At 35.1% G+C, this 19,330-nt stretch overlaps 1 protein-coding gene across 22 annotated transcripts in view; it reads right to left on the bottom strand.

Moving 5' to 3' along the window:
- ANK2 (ankyrin 2) overlaps nt 1-19,330 on the bottom strand; it is a gene marked incomplete at its 5' end in the record, with an annotated part of 311,705 nt that overhangs the window by 65,109 nt on the left and 227,266 nt on the right. For all 22 annotated transcript variants that reach the window (XM_081960494.1, XM_081960477.1, XM_081960492.1 and 19 more), the window contains 14 exons: nt 337-409; nt 1,701-1,799; nt 3,194-3,292; nt 6,031-6,129; nt 6,224-6,322; nt 7,152-7,349; nt 8,529-8,627; nt 10,452-10,550; nt 10,748-10,945; nt 11,239-11,337; nt 12,296-12,394; nt 12,549-12,647; nt 16,585-16,782; nt 17,573-17,671. In XM_081960494.1, coding sequence (XP_081816620.1) covers nt 337-409; nt 1,701-1,799; nt 3,194-3,292; nt 6,031-6,129; nt 6,224-6,322; nt 7,152-7,349; nt 8,529-8,627; nt 10,452-10,550; nt 10,748-10,945; nt 11,239-11,337; nt 12,296-12,394; nt 12,549-12,647; nt 16,585-16,782; nt 17,573-17,671 — 1,657 coding nt within the window. The remainder of the gene's footprint in view (nt 1-336; nt 410-1,700; nt 1,800-3,193; nt 3,293-6,030; nt 6,130-6,223; nt 6,323-7,151; nt 7,350-8,528; nt 8,628-10,451; nt 10,551-10,747; nt 10,946-11,238; nt 11,338-12,295; nt 12,395-12,548; nt 12,648-16,584; nt 16,783-17,572; nt 17,672-19,330) is intronic.

Genomic DNA, 19,330 nt, shown 5'->3' with positions numbered 1-19,330 from the left:
AAATGACAACAAAACCTTTTGTAAATACAGAAACGTGGCAGAGTTATGTTTGCCTACTTGTGCCTGCCACTTTAAAGCCAATTTAAAGCCAATTATTGTCACTATGGGTGCTGCTACTATGGGCCAGCCTATTCAAAATGTCACAGATATTTTACTTAATCAGAAACATGTCTACAGCTGAAATATATATATTTTAGTAAGTTTGGTACATTTTTCAATTTATATTTATATTTTCAGTAAGATAGAAGTACTTTAACTTACTACCCATGAGGAAAGCAGTAAATACATTTTATGAATACATACATTAACAAACCAAGTGATTCATAAAGAACTCACCTTCCTCATCAGAAACATCCAAAATTTCAGTCATAGTCTCAGGTACGTTGAGCTTGTGTTTTTCGGTGACAGTCTGTAATGAGAAAAAAGAAAAATCATTTGTTTCTCTCTCTGTTTGTCTACATGATTACAGAAAGGGAGACCGTGTTTAAATTCCACTCTTTTTAAAATAAAAGTATTAATTGTCGAGATGCCTGATTTTCAGATACTCATCTGCCTATGCATAAAGCCACGCCATAAAGGTATTCAAGTTGGCAGTAAACTTGTTCAAATATGACATTTTCATGTCAACAGTAAATTCTTTTCCTAAACAGCAACTCTTTGGATTTCATTTTAAGAATTGTTTGCAATTTCTTTTTTTTTAAGTTACAGAGCAAGTATATATAAATATAAACATTATAAATATATTTATAAAAAAAGTTCCTCCATTTAAATACCTAGCCCCTAACATAATTTTAGTCTGTTCTACTTAAAATTGTTCCTCCTTTATATTTTTTGCTTCTCTATAAATATTTCTTGTCACTACCAAGCACATGAATCATATTTGCATCTACTATTAAAAGGACTAGGTTAGTTTTGGTAATTTTTTTTTTGAAGTGTGCTCCATTGTATAAGCTTGATGGGTAGAGAACCAAATAATGTCAATATTTTAAAATACTAACAATTATAAGATGAAGAACATTTCTGTTTTTAACCCATCCACTTCTGCCTCAAATTCCTTGTTTGTACCAAAGAGACTATCATTTCTAAGCTTGATATCTAATAAATCCAAACTCACTTTCATATTTGATGGAAATATGAAAAGACTCTTATTAACTAGCTACAGTAATTAAATGTAATGTGGGAGATAGAATCAAAACTTTAAGAGCAATATAGAATTGCCTCTTCTTAATTAATAAATAAAATATTCAAAGTAAGCAATGGATGAAGCACCTATTACAGTATGATTTAACTGAATCTGTATTACCTTCCTGGTTACAAAACGTTTGTTCACTTCTTTACAGCATGAAAATCTTTCTATAATCAGGGATACAGAAAGTACAGGTTCCTGTACTGGCTGACCACAGGAACCCTTCCCAATATCAGAAAGAACAGATAATGAAAGATGACCCAAATAAGTAAATATTAAAGGCAATGCACAATTGATATGAAATTTAACTGGAAATGTTTGTAGATCGGTAGAAAAGGCATAACATTCAAATATCACATTTTAATACATTTATGAATATGCTTAACACTTCTCTGTATGGATATGCCGATAAGTACTGAATTACAGTGGACATAATTAATTTATCTCTTTTAAAAGATACCTCAAATAAACAAAACCAGAATAAAATAATTGGAAAAACGTCTGCTGTACTCACAGTTGTAGTGGTGATTACTTCCTCTGTTACAACCTTTAATGTATCTACTACTGAGATGTATCCCAGACGCTTAGCAATTGCTAAGGCAGTGTTGCCATTCTGAAGGAGGAAAGAAGGAAAAGGAATACTGTGATATGAACCAATGAGATCACACCCAGAAGTAAATGAACCAACATTTCCATCCAAAGTAAGTCATTCACTATGGAAAAACCCTTTGCAACTTTGCTCAGCAGCAATTGCCATGGAAACATAAACTCAGAACATCTGTCTGTGATACTGTATTTTTTAAAAAAGTGCACACTTTTTAATAATTTAACCCATAGCTTTCTGCACCTCATTAGATATTTTTTAATTTGCTACATGTGTTCTTGTATAAGTTTGACAATAAGCTTTTAATTGGCAATTATTTTGATAATAGTGTTAATAGAACCCAGATGCAACAATTTAAGAGGTTCCAACTCAGAAATATTAGATCAGAGATGGACGGGATGCTGCTGATGCACACCCAGAAAAAGAGGGGGGAAATCAGTATATTTTAAACATGTTTATATACATTCTCTTATTTAAAAAAAACCCAAATACACAATATTCAGACTCTAAAGTGATTTTTTTTTAACTTTAGGGGGAAAAAAACATAATTTTGTTTTAGTTGCCAATATAGTAAGTTATTATAGAAGTGATAACTATTGTTTCCTATCTGTATTATTGCTTCAGCATCGTGCCCTGTTTCCTCATTGTTAATTAAGGGAAAAATAGTAAAAATACTAGCATCACAATATTATCTAACCAATCTGAATTCCTGTAACTAATTATCTATGAATTAAAAAATAGATATATTTAATCAATATTTATAGAATGATCAGGTAAAAGGAACCAATTAAATTTGGCACTGCTACAGGAGAATGAGTGACAAAAATATATCTGTAGCAATAGCACTTAGACTTACATTCCGCTCCATAGAGCTTTACAGCTCCCTCTTAGCAGTTTACAAAGTCAGCATATCACCCCCAACAATTTGGGTCCTCATTTTACCAACCTTGGAAGGATGGAAGGATGAGTCAACCTTCAGTCAGTCAGGATTGAATTCCTGGTTGTGGGCAGAGTCAGCCTGCAGTGCTGTATTCTAACCACTGTGCCACAATGGCTCATGTGATAAAGTTCTTATTTCACTATTACCATTGCATCACCTGATGTTTTTCAGCAGCTGCATGTTTAATCATAAACTATGATAACATGCATTTATTGTATGTGCAATGATATCCATTCTATAGTTTAAAGACTTCATGCGTACAATACATACCATTTGTCTTATTAAATTATTAATTATAATATATTTTTAGTTGACTTGTGTATCTTACTATAAGTTCTCCATGTAGTCACATTCATCCATCTGATCCTAGCTGACTAATATAATTTACTTTCTAAGACATTTTGGAGTTCAAAATGTAAAACAAATCATTGCAAGTATATGAGTAAATACTCTAAAAACTTACCGCAGTGATTGCATTTGGTTTGGCCCCATATTGAAGAAGAACATTGATGATGTGAGTGTGACCTTGCTGAGCAGCTTGGTGCAGAGGAGTGTATCCATTCTGAAATTAGCGGTAGTTATCATGTTTAAGAATATAAATGGGACAAAAATCCTAAAATACAGTTATGTTAATATTCCCCTGATTTCACAGAAGTATTAATCACAGTGATGCCAGCTGTTTTCATCAGACAACAAACATCAATAACCATTTTTTCACATAGCTAACACCTATCAAATCCCTATTAATTTTTCATAATTAAGGTTTTTAAAAAGCAATCAATGGGTCAAATAAAATAAAATAAAAAAGACCCTAGGTTACCATGAAATTTGATCGTGTTGGTGTTCTGTAACACCAACCGTTCTGTAAACAGTATCTCTTTTATTTGGGAATATGTAACTGCTGATGTTTTATTTGGAGTGGGAGAAGAGAGATAGGAAAACTAAAATAAGCATTTATATGTTTTGCTCCATGTTACACATATTCTGCTTACCTACAACCCTGCAATTTCACAGCAGTTTAGTCTTAAGCATGCCAACAATATCCCTGTTAAAGTCTCACTATAATAACATCTTTGAATTTATTCTAAGTAGTATTGAAAAAGATTGAAATGAACAAATGGGGAAGTGAGCAATGATAGTTTGGTAGTCGCACATTCTTTGGAGCAAATTAAACTCAAAAAACCAGAATTTTTAATTCTAATTTTCTTATGCATATAGCCAAGTATTCCCTCCTGGACTGCTTCTGAACTCAAGAAGCAACCAGTTTTACATAATACAGAGGTAGAATAATATTAAACATATATAACAAGAAAGTGAAATTTTATGATTCTTGCACATTTACAATTTAAATTAATTAAAACTAATTAAATTACTTATATTTATTTACAGTACTTTTTTTTTTAGAGTCATACAGTTGTTTCCCCCATTTTTTGTAAATCTTTTGTAAATCTTATGTAAGGCTTATCTTTTAAGGGTTCAACACATAATACTGGTATGGAAAATTCAGAAATAAACACATATTTCCATAGAAGCAGCTCTGCATCCAGCATTTTATTTCTCACAATGATAACCCTGAGGTACTTATAAATTCAATAAGGAGGCAAATATCTTTTCTATTGTTATTCTCCTACAGGTGATATTTGAAAGCATGCTATTCCCAACCCAGAAGTAACCCTCAGTTAAGAACAATATTTTTCAAATCGTATGCTCCATGGTTTTATACTATCTCCTTTCAAGCCATCCAGGTGAATGGCCATTACTATACTTTATAGTACAGTACAAATTGCTTATGCACTATGTTAGTGGTCCCCAACTCCTGGTCTGTGAACTGGGACTTGTCCGCGGCCCATAAGGAACCGAGCTATACAAGTAGTGGGGAAGCATGCGAAGCTCCATTCGTGTATGTAGTGAGCCCATATACAAAACCATCTCCTTCCTCCTGCCACCACTGCTGCTGGTGTGCTAAACTGGAAAGGTTGGGGATTGCTAGTACTATGTGAAAAGGTCTTTTTTGTCCGTTTCAAATCACCTTCAAATCAGCTTTTTAGATGGTCCTGATTTTTAGAGGAGAAAATATTTTCTGTGGCGACTTTCTCCATACATTCAGAATTCCATATACCTCAGTCACTCTCCCCCTCCCAAACTCAAACATTCTAACCCTTTTTTTCACACAGAAGGTGTTCAAGGGCTCTGATCATTTTGGGCTGGTCTTTTCGGCACTTTCCCCAGTTATAATCTTTTTAAAGTGTAGCAGCCAGATCTGTACCTAGTACTTTACAGCCAGACATGTTGTAGATTTGTATAATGGCATTGTGCTTGGATTTTTACGATTAGTTCCTTTCCTAGGGATCCCTACATAAAAATATGCTTTTTCACAGTGCTGTTTACTTCCTTCTGCACTATGATGCCTAGATCTTTTTCTGTCATTAATATGTATTATCTGAGGAACTATCTCACCCACGTTGTCCCACCCACACTGACAGAAGAGGCATGCTGTGGACCCCATCAGTCAATGAATTTCAACTGGCAGGGTGCAGGAGAAAAGCCCTTTCTGCCATGGATCCTGCCCTCTGGAACATTATGCCCCCATGATGAGATCTGCACTCATCTTTCTGGTCTTCTGAAAGAGCTGAAGACCTGGCTTGGACAATTGGCCTGATGCCCTAATTGGCCTGGGACCCTGGGCCATACTTCAGATGGTTAGTGGACTGAAATAAGACTTCGCCTTCTCCTCTATGCACCTTGCTCTCTTCCTTGCCATATTTTTTAATTCAATTTGAGTATTAGTATTTATTACTTTAATGCTTTATCTTGTTGTTTGTATGGGTTGTAAGCTACCTAGAATCACCCCAAGGTGAGATGGGCATCATGTAAGCTTAATTAATAAATAAATATGAAAGTAGACATTACAGGATGCACTACCACCTTACACTTATTAATTTAAAATAAGCATAACACTGTACCATTTGGATTATCATTCGTAACACTTGTATTTTTAATTGAATATTTTTAGAATAGCTTTCCTCAGACTGATGCTAATGAAATGCATTAGCACTGTCATTTAGAGAAGTCCAAAGTTACAGAATTCCATGGCCGTAATGATAGTGATTGGCTATGCATTATTATCTGTACATAGTCAAATACATTCTTAATGTTGCATTATTCACAGAACACTGTACTGAAACATTGACTTCTGCTTTCATATATTGCAAATTTCTTGCAAATATATAAATTTCTTAAATATAAATTAATATTGTGGTTGTTTGTAAATGAGAATGGAAGGAAACAATATACATTTACCTTTGTCTTAGCATTGACATTAGCTCCTTGCTTCAGAAGGAAGTTCACCATCTTGATGTTTCCATAGTGACAAGCCACAATTAGTGGAGTGTAACCCAGCTAAATGAAAAGGACCCCCCAAAAGCGTAAGTAGAGAATGTGACAAGGCATTGGAAAGTTATTTTATTGTCTTGGAAGTTACTATTTGTTATACCTTAGTCTGAGCATCCTTGTTTGCTCCATGCTTTATCAGCATATCAGCTACATTTACTTTATCTTCTTGAGCTGCTAAATGTAAAGATGTCAATCCGCTCTGAAAATTAACAACATAAATATTTTAGTAATACAAATGAATATAAAAAAATTTTTTACACTGTAATAATTCAAGATATCCCCTGAATACCACAAACTGGGACCACATTGCCTCATGGAACTCACACCTAGGAAAGGCTGTAATGTAGTATGATATTCCTAAATATGTCATCTCAGAAGTTAGCCTAATGAAATTCAATATTCAAATAACTTCTTTCTAACAATTATCATGAAATATTCAGACTGTCAACTCAATCATAGTGTCTTTCCAATTCTTGTTATATATTGGAGAACACAAAGGTTATAGCTACGAACAAGACAAGAGAGGGAGGGAGGGAGGAAATAAAACTTGGTATTATAAAAGAATTGAATACCAGGGATAGTGGCCTCATACACATGCTGGAGAAGAAAGACATAAAAAAATGAAATACTCTGCAAGTGAATAAAATTGGGGTGAAATTTTGCTCGCTCGCTCTCTACTTCAGCATGGAAACTGCAAAATGATCTAACAGATTTAACTGCAATGTCCAATTAACACTTAAGCAGACCCACACAAACCTCTATGGATATATTATCTACTATTGATATTATCTCCTATTTAAGGATTTAAGGATCCTATTATCTCCTATTTAAATAGATTTTAAAAAATCAAATCACACTAATATGGATTTTGTGATTTTAGATAAGATATTAGCCAAATATATTTTTACACATTTTCCTGTTTTTAATTCTCTAATATAACTTAATATTTTGCATTGATTTGTTGAACACTTACATCATTTTCTAAATCCCAGTTAAAAAATTCATTCTTAATAGAAGGAGGGCATTACCTTTGTGGCCACATGAATATTGGCTCCCTTCTCCAGAAGTAAGTTCACCATGTCAGAATGACCTTCTTGAGAGGCCAAGTGAAGTGGAGTCACTCCTTGTTTGGTCAAAATGTTGGTCTCTGCTCCATAATTTAGCAGGGTTGTGGCTATCTGCATCTGATTCTTCTTAGCAGCAATGTGTAGAGGAGTATACCCATTCTAAAACCAATTGCCTTGTATTAATATAGGTTTTAATTTCCTTTTCTTTCATAATAGCAATAGCACTTAGACCTATATATCACTTCACAGTGCTTTACAGCCCTCTCTAAGCGCTTTACAGTGTCAGCATATTTGCCCTCAACAATCTGGGTCCTCATTTTACTAACCTCGGAAAAATGGAAGGCTGAATCAACCTTGAGCTAGTCAGGATTGAACTCCTGGAGTGAGCAGTGAGTTAACCCTGCAGCACTGCATTCTAACTACTGCGCCACAGAGAATAGCCATTATTTTCTGCAGCTTTCATCTAAATAATAATATTAGCCATAGTTTCTTGCATGAAATCACAGTTGCAATCCAGATAAGGCATATGTTAGGACTGATCTTTCAAATGTCCAATTTTAATTATAGAACACATAACCTTTATTGAGAATAGTTAAATGCTTTCCCTTAAACATATTATTCTTGATTAGAATTCATATAACTTGTATAGAACTAAAGGTGAAAATAAAGTCTTCTTTAAGAATAATTTGACATGTTGGACATATCCAGACATTTTCTAGCAATAATATGGAGTGGCTTGCTATTGCATTTTTTTCCAGAAAGATTTTTTACTTCTCCAGCTAGCCTACCGTCCTAGTATTTCTTCGCATTCTTCTGTGCTGGTATTGACCAAGGCTTCCATGATCAGACAGGTCAGCTTAGTGCAGTAAGTCTCAACCTTCCTAATGCTGCGACCCTTTAATACAGTTCCTCATGTTGTGATGACCCCCCAACCATAAAATTATTTTATATTTTCTGTATTTTTTTGAAAATATGTATTTTCTGATGGTCTTAGGTGACCCCTGTGAAAGGGTCATTCAATCCCCAAAGGGGTCCCGACCCACAGGTTGAGAACCACTGGCTTAGTGGAAACAATACTCCAAATGACACCTCTAACCTCATTCATAGTTGCCTTCCTTAAATGGATTCCTTCCAGACATATTGGATATCGGCAGTTAAGGTGGAAGATAGTTATGATCCTACTAGTCTGCAAGGTTCTAGTTTGTTGATTTTAGAAGTCTTTTTCAAACTTCCCCAACATACAAACTTCCACAGACCACACATCTTAAAGTTGCCAAGTTTGAAAAACACTGTTTTAGAACAACTAGAACAAATTTACAATAAAATGGTAAATCTCACCTTGGCAGTAGCATGAGGAGAAGACCCTTTCTCTAATAATAGTAGTGCCACTTTCTGATTGTCATAGTGAGCAGCAACATGGAGGGGAGTGAGACCATTCTGGAAAGGGTGGTTTATGTTAAGGCATTAAGTGGTGGTTAGCTTTGTTTATATTAACATTAATTAGAAAACAGCAGTATAGATTAAATAAGCAATTGATCGGAAATAAAAAACCCACAGCATGTTTAATTCAAAGTGAATTATTTCATATTAGACATGTTATTTAAATCAATAACAAAAATATTTTTTAAAAAATAGTATTACATCAATATTAGATAAAAGAATATTGCTTAAAAAAAAGAATAAGCCATTTCAAATTCATTAAATTTTCTGCAATGATATAATGTGTAGCAGAGCACAAAATAGTTTTGGATTTAAAATGTTTCAAGCTTGAAATACCCTATTTTGATTCATACCGGGTGTTTTGTCCGTATTGAAAGCTTTCTGACACTCTTCCAACTACCATAAAAGTATCCTCTGATTAAATCAGACCTGTATTGAGCTCAGAGCACTTAGCGTGGGGACACTTAGCAAAAAAGACTTTTCCAGAGGGGTCAGAACATTATCAAAAGATGTCCTTCACTATGATTAGGACAGCAGTTTCCAACTCAAAGTATTTTATACAGCCCTGATGTATTGCAATTCTAACCATATACTTTTATTAACAAATTGCAATCTTCAAGTACTTCATAGCAAAAAGTAAAATAAAACACTTCCATGTTATCTATGGGTTTCTGGTCATCATTGAAATATTGTATTATTATTACTTACAAATATACTCATGGCAGAATTACATGCAAGCGTATTTATAGAAAATAAAGAATTGTGGGATCCCCTAATCCCACTCGCTATACAATAACGGCAAAAGCTAACCATTTGTCAGGGAAATGTTTCATTTCCAAGCAGTTGCATTGTTGATGAAAGAATTACCAAGAAGTTTTAGGTGAGGTCAAACTGGGAAGCAGAAAGAATGTGAGGGGGGAAATTGCTGCAAGGTTATTTAAATCTCTGCCAAATAAAGTCCCCAAAGTGTTTATAGAAAAGAAGGTAGCCAAACTGGGAGGCTCAGAATGCTATATTGATTGGGGAGGAAAGCAAGCTCATGTCGAAGCATCAAGTTGATCAAGGCTGAATTTGTAAGGAATGATAGGCAACCAAGTGCCTTTTCTCGCCTATCTGAGCAAGATACCCAACATGGAATGATTGTTTATGGAATTCCATGTTAATCTGAAGAAAGCACATTTCTCCTCCCTTTTCAATTCTGAGTTAGAAAATTAAATGTGTATTATCTAATGAGGTAACAGAATACTGACATTGAGATTGGCACTGAGTGACACGTTGCAAAGAACAGTCTATTGCTAAATGTATCGATTGTTCCATCTTTCCCTTTATAATACCTCTTTTCTTGTCCCACTGCATGTCATTAAATATAATTGGCATGAACATGTAAGACTAGACCATACTAGATCTAGTTGATCTTATGAAGTATGTGTAGAAACATTGATACGTGATAACTATAATGTTCTGCCCTTTTTATGACATGCAAACAACCTAAACAATCTAAAAAGGAAGCCTTCATGTGATAATCCTATAAAAAAGTCTGTCAATGAAATCCATTGAAATTTGCCCTTTACAATAGGATATAAGCAGTATTTGTAGCGAATAATAGTGGGAAGGCTTCTGTAAAAATAGAATAGGCATAGTATTTGTGTAGCAATATAAATGATATTTTTATTTCAATATCAACTTTTGTTGGGGTTATTACTTGGAACTCTGACATACTTGCTATATAATATTGAATGCAACATCAAAATTAGGATATTTATCACTTAGAACAAAAATGTCTTGGTTATTTTTAATTTAAACTGGAATGCTAATTCTTACCTTCCCAGCTGAATCAGCAGATGCACGACGCTGCAAAAGGAGCTTTGCCACATCAAGGCTTCCATACTTTGCTGCCACATGTAGTGGTGTGAATCCCTTCTGCAAAATATAGAAGTAGAAAATCAGTGTGTGTACACACACACACACCATACATTGTTACTACAATGGAGCAATATAATTTCAATATCGTTGCTTCTAGTTACCCAAGCTAGCCACAACAATCTATTGATAAAATTCTAATGTTGGTGTTACTTTGCTAATATTGGAACATTAGCAACCAAAACTTGAGAATTTACCTTGGTAGCCAAAGAATGTGCTGCACCTGCCTCCAGTAGAACTGATGCTACATCAACTTGACCTTCTCGGGCAGAAATGTGTAGTGGTGTATATCCATTGGTTGTTGCAGCATCTGGATGTGCCATGTGTTGCAGAAGTAGCTGCACAATTTCTGTTTTGCCCAAGCGAGAAGCAATATGCAGTGGTGTCTGTTCCTCCTACAACTCAAAACAGGAAAGGAGTTACCTATCTATCTATCCATCCATCCATCCATCCATCCATCCATCCATCCATCCATCCATCTTATTTAATCTAACACATACGTACGTACGTACGTACGTACGTACGTACGTACGTACATACATACATACATCTATCCATGTATCTTTGTGTTCTTCACACTATAGAAGATTGCTAGAAAAAAATGAAACCTGTTCATCATAGTACACTAGATTACTAGAATTAGTCTAACTTTAAAAAAAAAATGTGCATGACATACATAAATACATACCCTGGCTCGTGCATCAACCAAAGCACCATTCCTCAGGAGACAGCGCACCACTTCTACTTGTCCTGCACGAGCCGCCATGTGTAAAGCAGTTTCCCCACGCTGAAGAAGAATGAATGGGTCAAATTTGCTAGCCATCTGAATAAAACCTTCAAATTCATTTCATGTGAGTTAGTCTTGTGTATCACAAGTACCTATTTTCCACATAGTGTGAGTTAAAACTATTATTCTAATGACAGCATATAAAAATCCCAGGAGAGAAATCTAATGTCAATTTTCCTCTGACAGAACTTTTTCCTACATGCTACCAGACCTAATTTGGAAGGAAAATGTGAGGAACCATAGCAACAAGAATTACCCTTCTGTTTTTGCTATTCCTAGATAGCAGAAAATTGCTAGAAAATTAACAGTTTTCTAAACAGAAAACAAGTAGTTGGACTCAATCCTTGGGTTATAAGATCAAACATAGCTTATCTACATATGCCACATACAGACATCAATCTGACAAATATATTTAAAAGTGAAAAAATAGTAAATAGTATAGATGTCATAGTTAATGTTTATGCTTGAATATAATGGCTGGGAAATTTTATTTATATTTATTTACTGAACATAAATCTATTTTGTAACTCTTGTGCAAGATTTAGATTTTAGTCTATACTCAATCTCAGATAGCTTGGGATACTTTTTATCATTGGAAATTTACTAGCACAAACTTTTGAGCATGCTCTATCATATATGGGCATCCCTGGCATAACTCTGCTATTATAGCAGTCAAAATTGAAGACATGGGAAGATTGAGGAGTAGATAGAACTAAAAGATCCTGAAATTATTTATTGCTTAGACATTGCTTTGAGATTTCAGAAATAAAAGTGTGTTTTAAAAGTATTTTCAAGACAAGCAGATGACCGAAAAAAGGACCATATTCCATTTTCATTGTATCCCAGAAAGAAGGTGAGTTAGAAAAAGTTTACAAAATACTAATATCTAGTATAGCTTCTGGTTAAGGCACATCACACTCAGCTATTCTAGGATTATTAAAATCCAAGCCATACTCACAATGTTAGTGACATCTGGAGAAGCCGCATTTTGCAGTAGAAGGAGAACTATGTTCAAATGCCCCATAAATGCAGCCACATGAATTGGAGTCAGGCCCGACTGTGAAATAAAGCAATACCAATTTTACTCCTCTGCAAAATGCCTTTAAATTCTTCCGGATTTATATATATATAAATATATATGTATAAATAGGAGAGTGTGAAGGGAAAAAAGAGATGGCCATAAGAGATGGCTCTTTGTGAAATTTCTCTACCTCTGTTATAGCTTGGATTGAAGCCCCATATTTCACCAGCAGTTCCATTACTTTAATGCGATTTTTCTTGCAAGCAATGTGCAGTGGAGTAAAACCATTCTGTGCAAAAAACAGTCATGTTAGTTTAAGCATGCACCTTCCATTGTCAAATAGATAGGTTATCCCCTTTTTAAAAAAAAGTCAGATTCTGACATACTAAGAAAACAGGAATTCCAGAGCCACTGGAACAGCTGCAGCAATGACTCCAAAAGAGAATTTGTAAATGGACATTTTAAGCAGACAAAATGTCTGATTGGCAGTTTAACGTGTGCGATATTCTTCACTCTTTCTGCTATAATAGTAGCTACAGAGACCACAGTAGTGTAGCATTACCCACCATGTGTAAATAATATAAACTCTTAATCACCGACATCAATATAGGTCTGCGCTGCACTAACGTAGCTTCCAGGCTGCTTAGAGTATGGAGGAAGGACATCAGAGTAAGAATGTTCTGTTTATATTGCCACCATTTTCTATGGCTCAACATAAGACGGTTTCCAATTAATAATGTTAACTGTAATGGAATGATTACTTCAGTAGTTAATTTGACTTTATCTTGTATAAAAGTCTTTTTGTAAATCTATGTATTTTGAACCATTGTAGGACAATGTTGAAATGTTATCTTTTTTTTTGCAGAGAAATAGAATATAGCAAGAGATCTCTAATTATTGAAAGACCCTATGAGACTTGAATAATGATGTTTATGGCAACCATAAGAAGTATCAGTCAATTTGCAATTTATTGGTTTTAACAAGAAACCCAAATAAGTATGATCTAATCTTACAGCCTCTCTACTCCCAGGAAGCTTTCTAAAGGTTCAGAATTGCTCTTGAATACTCTGAGTGGGATAGGAGGAAGCTCAACTTAGGGGCAGCATTTGGGGACAGAACTCTATGACTAGCCTGCCAACACCCTTTTCTGTAGAAAGCCAAGGCTGATCATATGACATTATTCCATAAGAACCATGTGTCACAGAAAAGCCCCTTCGAAACCCAAAAGGATAAGACAAACAGAAAACTCAACATCCATGAACTTCCCTGCCTGCATATATTTTTAAAAAACAGACCACTTTAATCAACACTATGTACAGGAAATACAAGTTTTGTAATGGGGTTTGAATTTACTATTATTGGCACAACATCCTTTTTTGGTATTTTAATGGTCCTTTTGCAGAGTGATATGCTGGGATAGAGAATCATGTGAAATTAACTTAATCCAGGGGTGTCCAAACTTGGGAACTTTAAGACTTGTGGACTTCAACTCCCAGAATTCCCCAGCCATAGGTTCGCCATCACGGGACTAAGCTAAAAAACAGTGTGATTTGTGTGCTACAGAAATGCATTATTTCAATAACACAGGCAAGTCATGGAAAAACAAATACACTGTAACTGAATTCATGGGGAGACCTATGCGATGTCCATAATAGAAATATATAGAAGTATGGGCATTCATAGGAAAGGATGGGTGTGTTTTGACATTACAACACAAACTCTATTCCTTATACACTTGTATGTGATACTGTATTGATAATATGAAGGGGCAAAACATACGTATGTCATATGCATGTTATACTGCACATTTCATGGTTAGGTCATTATCATGGTTAAGTAAGGGCACTTATGCACAGAAGGCAGGAATACATTATTTCTTTTATCAAGAACAAAAAACAGACTTGGGCAGCTTAAAAGTTAACAAATGTACTATGTTAATAGCTTTCGTGGACTGTAGTTCATTTCAGCTATTGATGCTCTTATTCTCAAACAGAATACTATTTAAGGAGCTTAAAAACAGTAAAAAAAATCTTGTTTTCTCACGTTTCCATTTTCTTTTTGGTTCAGTGGCTGAAAGGCAATCTCATCCTTTACCCCTATCCACTGACACTTAAAGCCACATGTTTGACATTAAGCTCTGGTCTATTGTATGGTATCTTGTTTAATCCCTAATCATTTGAAATGTTAATTCTGCCTAAAAGTATTACACAGTGTATTTCCAATCAAGAAGTGTTTAAGGTTAAAACATGAATCATACATTGTGTATGAATGAATCCATATGTCATAAAAAGTAAACGTTTCCTTTAGGTGGAAGTAGATTTTTGGTAACTTGGTTATTACATAGCTATATCCATGTGTTTTCCTTAGCAACAGTTTAGCTGGATATTTCCTTGCCTTCCCATCTGAGCTATAGTTTTCCATCAAAGATTTAACAAAGTTTAAGCTTGCTTAGTATTTTTCAGCATCTAAAGATTTATGGAAGACTTTATACATTATACATTTTACGATGCTGTGAAATCAGTAGACATGTCCAACCAATTATATGGAGGCATATTAGTTAAGAAGGTCAGGTTTCCCAGCTATATCAAGATAAACTACATATACTTCATAATTGGTGGGTGTGGGCAATACTACACTGACTTGCAGGGCAATCTCTAAAATAGGGGTGTCAAACTCATGTCATCAGAGCAGCATCACATGACATATCGGGACTTTTCTCCCCTTCGCTAAACAGGGCATGGGCATGGGCAGCATGTCACACATCCAGCCCATGGGCCCGGACCTTGACAGCCATGCTCTAGAAGAGAATTTTAGCTTCCATAGCACTGCATGAATAGCCTTGGAGTAAAACTTGTTTAGTTATCCTGTGGGGTATTGGCCAAAATTTGCCTAACCAGGAATACCTTTATCATTAGGTAGGAATGATGCAGGTGACAGTGATATAACTTAAAGTGGTGATCTAGTAAATATCTCCTTTCTTTTGCTAAAAAAAATAAAATCTTGATTGACCAAACTTGTGATGGGCAGAAAAAAATGAGAATCTGTAGATCCATTTGATGATAACCATGCCATACAGAAGACTATAACATGTGAAGTGAATAATCAATGATAAAGAACATAAATTACTGAATAAACTGAATAATATATATATTATACTGTGCATCTGTGAAATTACAAGAAGGGGAAAGGTACGGCACCCATCCTCTGGAATATTATTCCCCCTGATATGACACTTGCCTGAATCCTACGAGCATTTTGCAACATATTAAAAACTTGGCTCTGTCATCTAGGCTGCAACCATGACAGCATGGTTCATCACGGATTTAAACATTGGCTATTATTGATGTTCTAAGTAGCTATTTTTATACTACTGATTCGTTTTAACATTTTGTCTCTTTTTAGTTTGTTTTAATTGTTCCATATATATGAAATGGGTGGCCATGTAAGACGATAGATCTGAATGAATGAATGTGGTCCAATTTTGTGAAGTTGATGGATGAATGCATGCAAGAAAAGGAGATGAACTTGAAATGGAATGGGTTCCAATAGAGCAGTTGGAAGAACTCCTGTTCTGAAACAGATGAGTAAACTCTAGTATTCATATTCTAAATAGAAAAAGGCTATGGGGAAAAATCTATGAACTCAAGTAATAAAATATATTATTAAATCAGAATTATTAAGCAAATAAATATTGCTGACTATCTACCAAACATATATTAGCTCAAACTTCCCCAAGTGATGGAGAAAACGTTGGGACTACAACAGGTTTTGCAAGCAGCATAAATATCGTGGATAGAAACTACCATAAAGGACTTCCAAACCAACACAACTTCTTAGCACCCATGAAGGCGGCTGCATTATGCTGATGTCATTCACTATAACACACTGCTTATGGTGAAGAATATAATATACTCTTAATGTAGACTGTGATGAGAAAACCCTTAATGTTTCAAAAAGTCTATGACTGTAATTCTGTGCTCCCCTTTCTCATGTACGCTGACCATTCTGTTTGCCTCACATTCTTATCACATGCCACAGTATCCATTATATATCTTTTAATGTTCAGTTGCTTTATTAACTACATGGATTTGGGACAGAGTTTTAGAGTATCCTACTGAAAAGGCCAACAAGTCTCCCCTGTTTCTTTATATAGTCACTGAACTGAATGTGTGGAGTCAATATCTCAGTTCCCTTTATGCTCCACCAGAAATCCATGAAAAGTTTACCAAAGCACGGGCATTTGGATTTGCTCTCTTATCCAGCAGAAGCTTGGTGACACGATAGTGACCACAGTGTGCAGCAACATGGAGGGAAGTCAGGTAATCCAGCGTAACATCATCAACAGGAGCTTTGTGCTGCAGTAGGTGTTTGACACACTCCACATGGTCACCCTGAGCAGCCATATGAAGTGGAGACAGTCCATTCTGAAACAAACAGGGCAAAGCATTAGGCAGTGAAAACTTGTAAATGCATGTGCATGCACCCACAACAAAATTAAATTTAAGTCTTGAAAAACAGCCTATAAAATTAACAGATCCATCCATCAAGTTACAATAATGCATTGCCCAGTTATATTTCAAAGTTGGCTTCCAAGATATACAAACTTATGATTTTGCTTATTCACTTGGAAAACCTCACTCTGTTTTGGAAACTAAATGGGTATTCATGCATTTGTGCTTTGTGTCAAATCCATTGTTTATTGTAGTAGATTAATACTGCTTTCCCTAAATGTACATCTGATTTGTTGATCTCTTAAGTTTCTCTGAACATACTCTGCTTGTAGAAGTAGCCGGCCTGGCCTGTTAATTTTAATTTTAACTTATTTTAAATGTATTGTTTTTTTAAAAAAAATCGGTTTGTTTTTTTGGAAATGGATTTAATCTTTTTTAACTTTTGAGATGTGTGTTTTTTAATGTTGTACGCCGCCTTGAGTCCTTTTGGAGAAGGGCGGCATATAAATCCAAATAAACCAAACCAAACCAAACCAAGTTTATGAATGCATTTTTACATAAAAAGTAATGGAAACAGTGCAGAAATAGAAGTGAATGAGAAAATAAATAACCACATGACACATATGAGAGCAAAGATGTATGAATTTTAAAATATTTGATTACACCCTTATCAATTCCTATATTAGTTATTAGTTATTTTACTGCTATGGGTTTCAATAGCAAAGAAACTCCCTTAAAATACTAGTCTGAACTACAAACACACCTTGGTCCTGGCAAGCAGTGGGGCACCTCGTTCCAGGAGAAGCTCTACAACTTGGTCATGTCCACTTCGTGCAGCGCAATGCAGTGGAGTCAGCCCATCCTTTGAAAACAACAAAAACAGAAACCATGTTCTTTTATCTTGGAGCCAAACAATCATTTGACTGTACTGCTAATACAAATCTGCAGCAAAATTAGATCTTTAGTGGCAATGATGAAGTATTTTCTTTAGGTTCCCTCCAATAGGGAACTCTCAGAAATGATTCATCACCAGTCAGGGAGCAACAGCACTGACATTAATAAGTTTATGCAGCTCAGGAAATTGGCATTAAATTACAAGTATTTCTATATATTACATCTAGTAATAGTTCTCACTCATGCGTGGAATTGCTGCTAGGAGAGATAGATCTGTTAGGAAAGATATTATATATATTTCTTTATGCCAACTATAATTTATTAGCAACGAAAAGAATAATAAGAACCATTAAGAACATGTCTCCTTCAGAAATACTCAATCTGTCTACGTAATAGAAAATTATAAAAAATCTTTTTAAAATATGTAATTATTTCTGAAGTGTGGGTGGATCAGTTTGGGACATATGCATTCCAAATTAAGATGCTTGAGGGCCTGCGCTCCATGCAAGAAAAGAAAAGAGGATCAGAAGACAATGTGCTTCTGTCTGTGTTCCATTCCTGTGGAATAGCTAGAACTTCCCTGGCAGTTTTGGGCAAGAAAAAAACAGATCTGATTTTCAGAAATGTTAATATATAATTTAAATTAAACTGGGCTTTCTTGTTTTTCTTTGAAGACGCTTTGCATCTCATCCCAGAAACTTTGAAGCTTCTGGGATGAGAAGCAAAACATCTTCAAAGGAAAACAAGGAAGTCCAGTTGCCTCTTGAAAAAGCACCTTTGGGCCAACCATGACCTGTGTGACTGAGAATCTCCACAGACAATTTAAATTAAAGTTTATGTGGCTGGATTCTGTTCAGCTGAGATAGTTGTTTATTGTTATTTTATTATGCATAGTATACCGTACAAGTAGTCTTTGACTTACAACCATTCATTTGGAAGATATTCGAAGTTACAGTGGCATCGAAAAAAGTAACTTGCAACCAACACTTATGATCATCAAGCATCTGCATGTTCGCATGATCAAAATTCAGCCACTTGGTAATCATCATGTATTTAAAACAGCTGCAGCATCCTGAAGTCATGTGATTGCATTTGTGAGCTTCCCATTTGGCTTGCGACAAGCAAAGAAAATGGGGGAAGCCAGATTTGCTTAATGACTGCATAATTCACTTAACAACTGTGGCAAAAAGGGCATAAAATTGGGCCAGCCGCATTTAACAACTACCTTGCTTAGAAATTCTGGTCCCAATATCGATTGCAAATCAAAGACTATCTGAAACTTATTCTTGGTTTATGGTTAAATTGTAAATTGCCAGGAAACCATGTGAAGTCAGCAGTATATAATAACGCAGAGAGACATTTTGTTCCATGGTAACAAAAATTGTGGAAAGAAACAATAAAAAAGGATAATAAGAATGTCAAAAGAGAGGCCCAGAATCTTGAGACTGAGATGACATCGAAATGATGCTAAATAAATAAAAAACATAAAGTAGGAAAAAAGATGCCAGCCAAGGAAGAGTAAAGGGCATGTAAGCATTGTTGGATAAACTTGCTATCAGAACACGATCCTTGCATTATTTTCTTTTCTTTCTTTCTTGTAAACAAGATCATGTCTCAAATCACATGA

The sequence above is a fragment of the Natrix helvetica genome (assembly GCF_964273705.1).
Source record: "Natrix helvetica genome assembly, chromosome: 7".
Classification (NCBI taxonomy): domain Eukaryota; kingdom Metazoa; phylum Chordata; class Lepidosauria; order Squamata; family Natricidae; genus Natrix; species Natrix helvetica.
The sequence above is the reverse complement of the archived record's forward strand: the minus strand, read 5'-3'. Positions and strand labels throughout refer to the sequence as shown.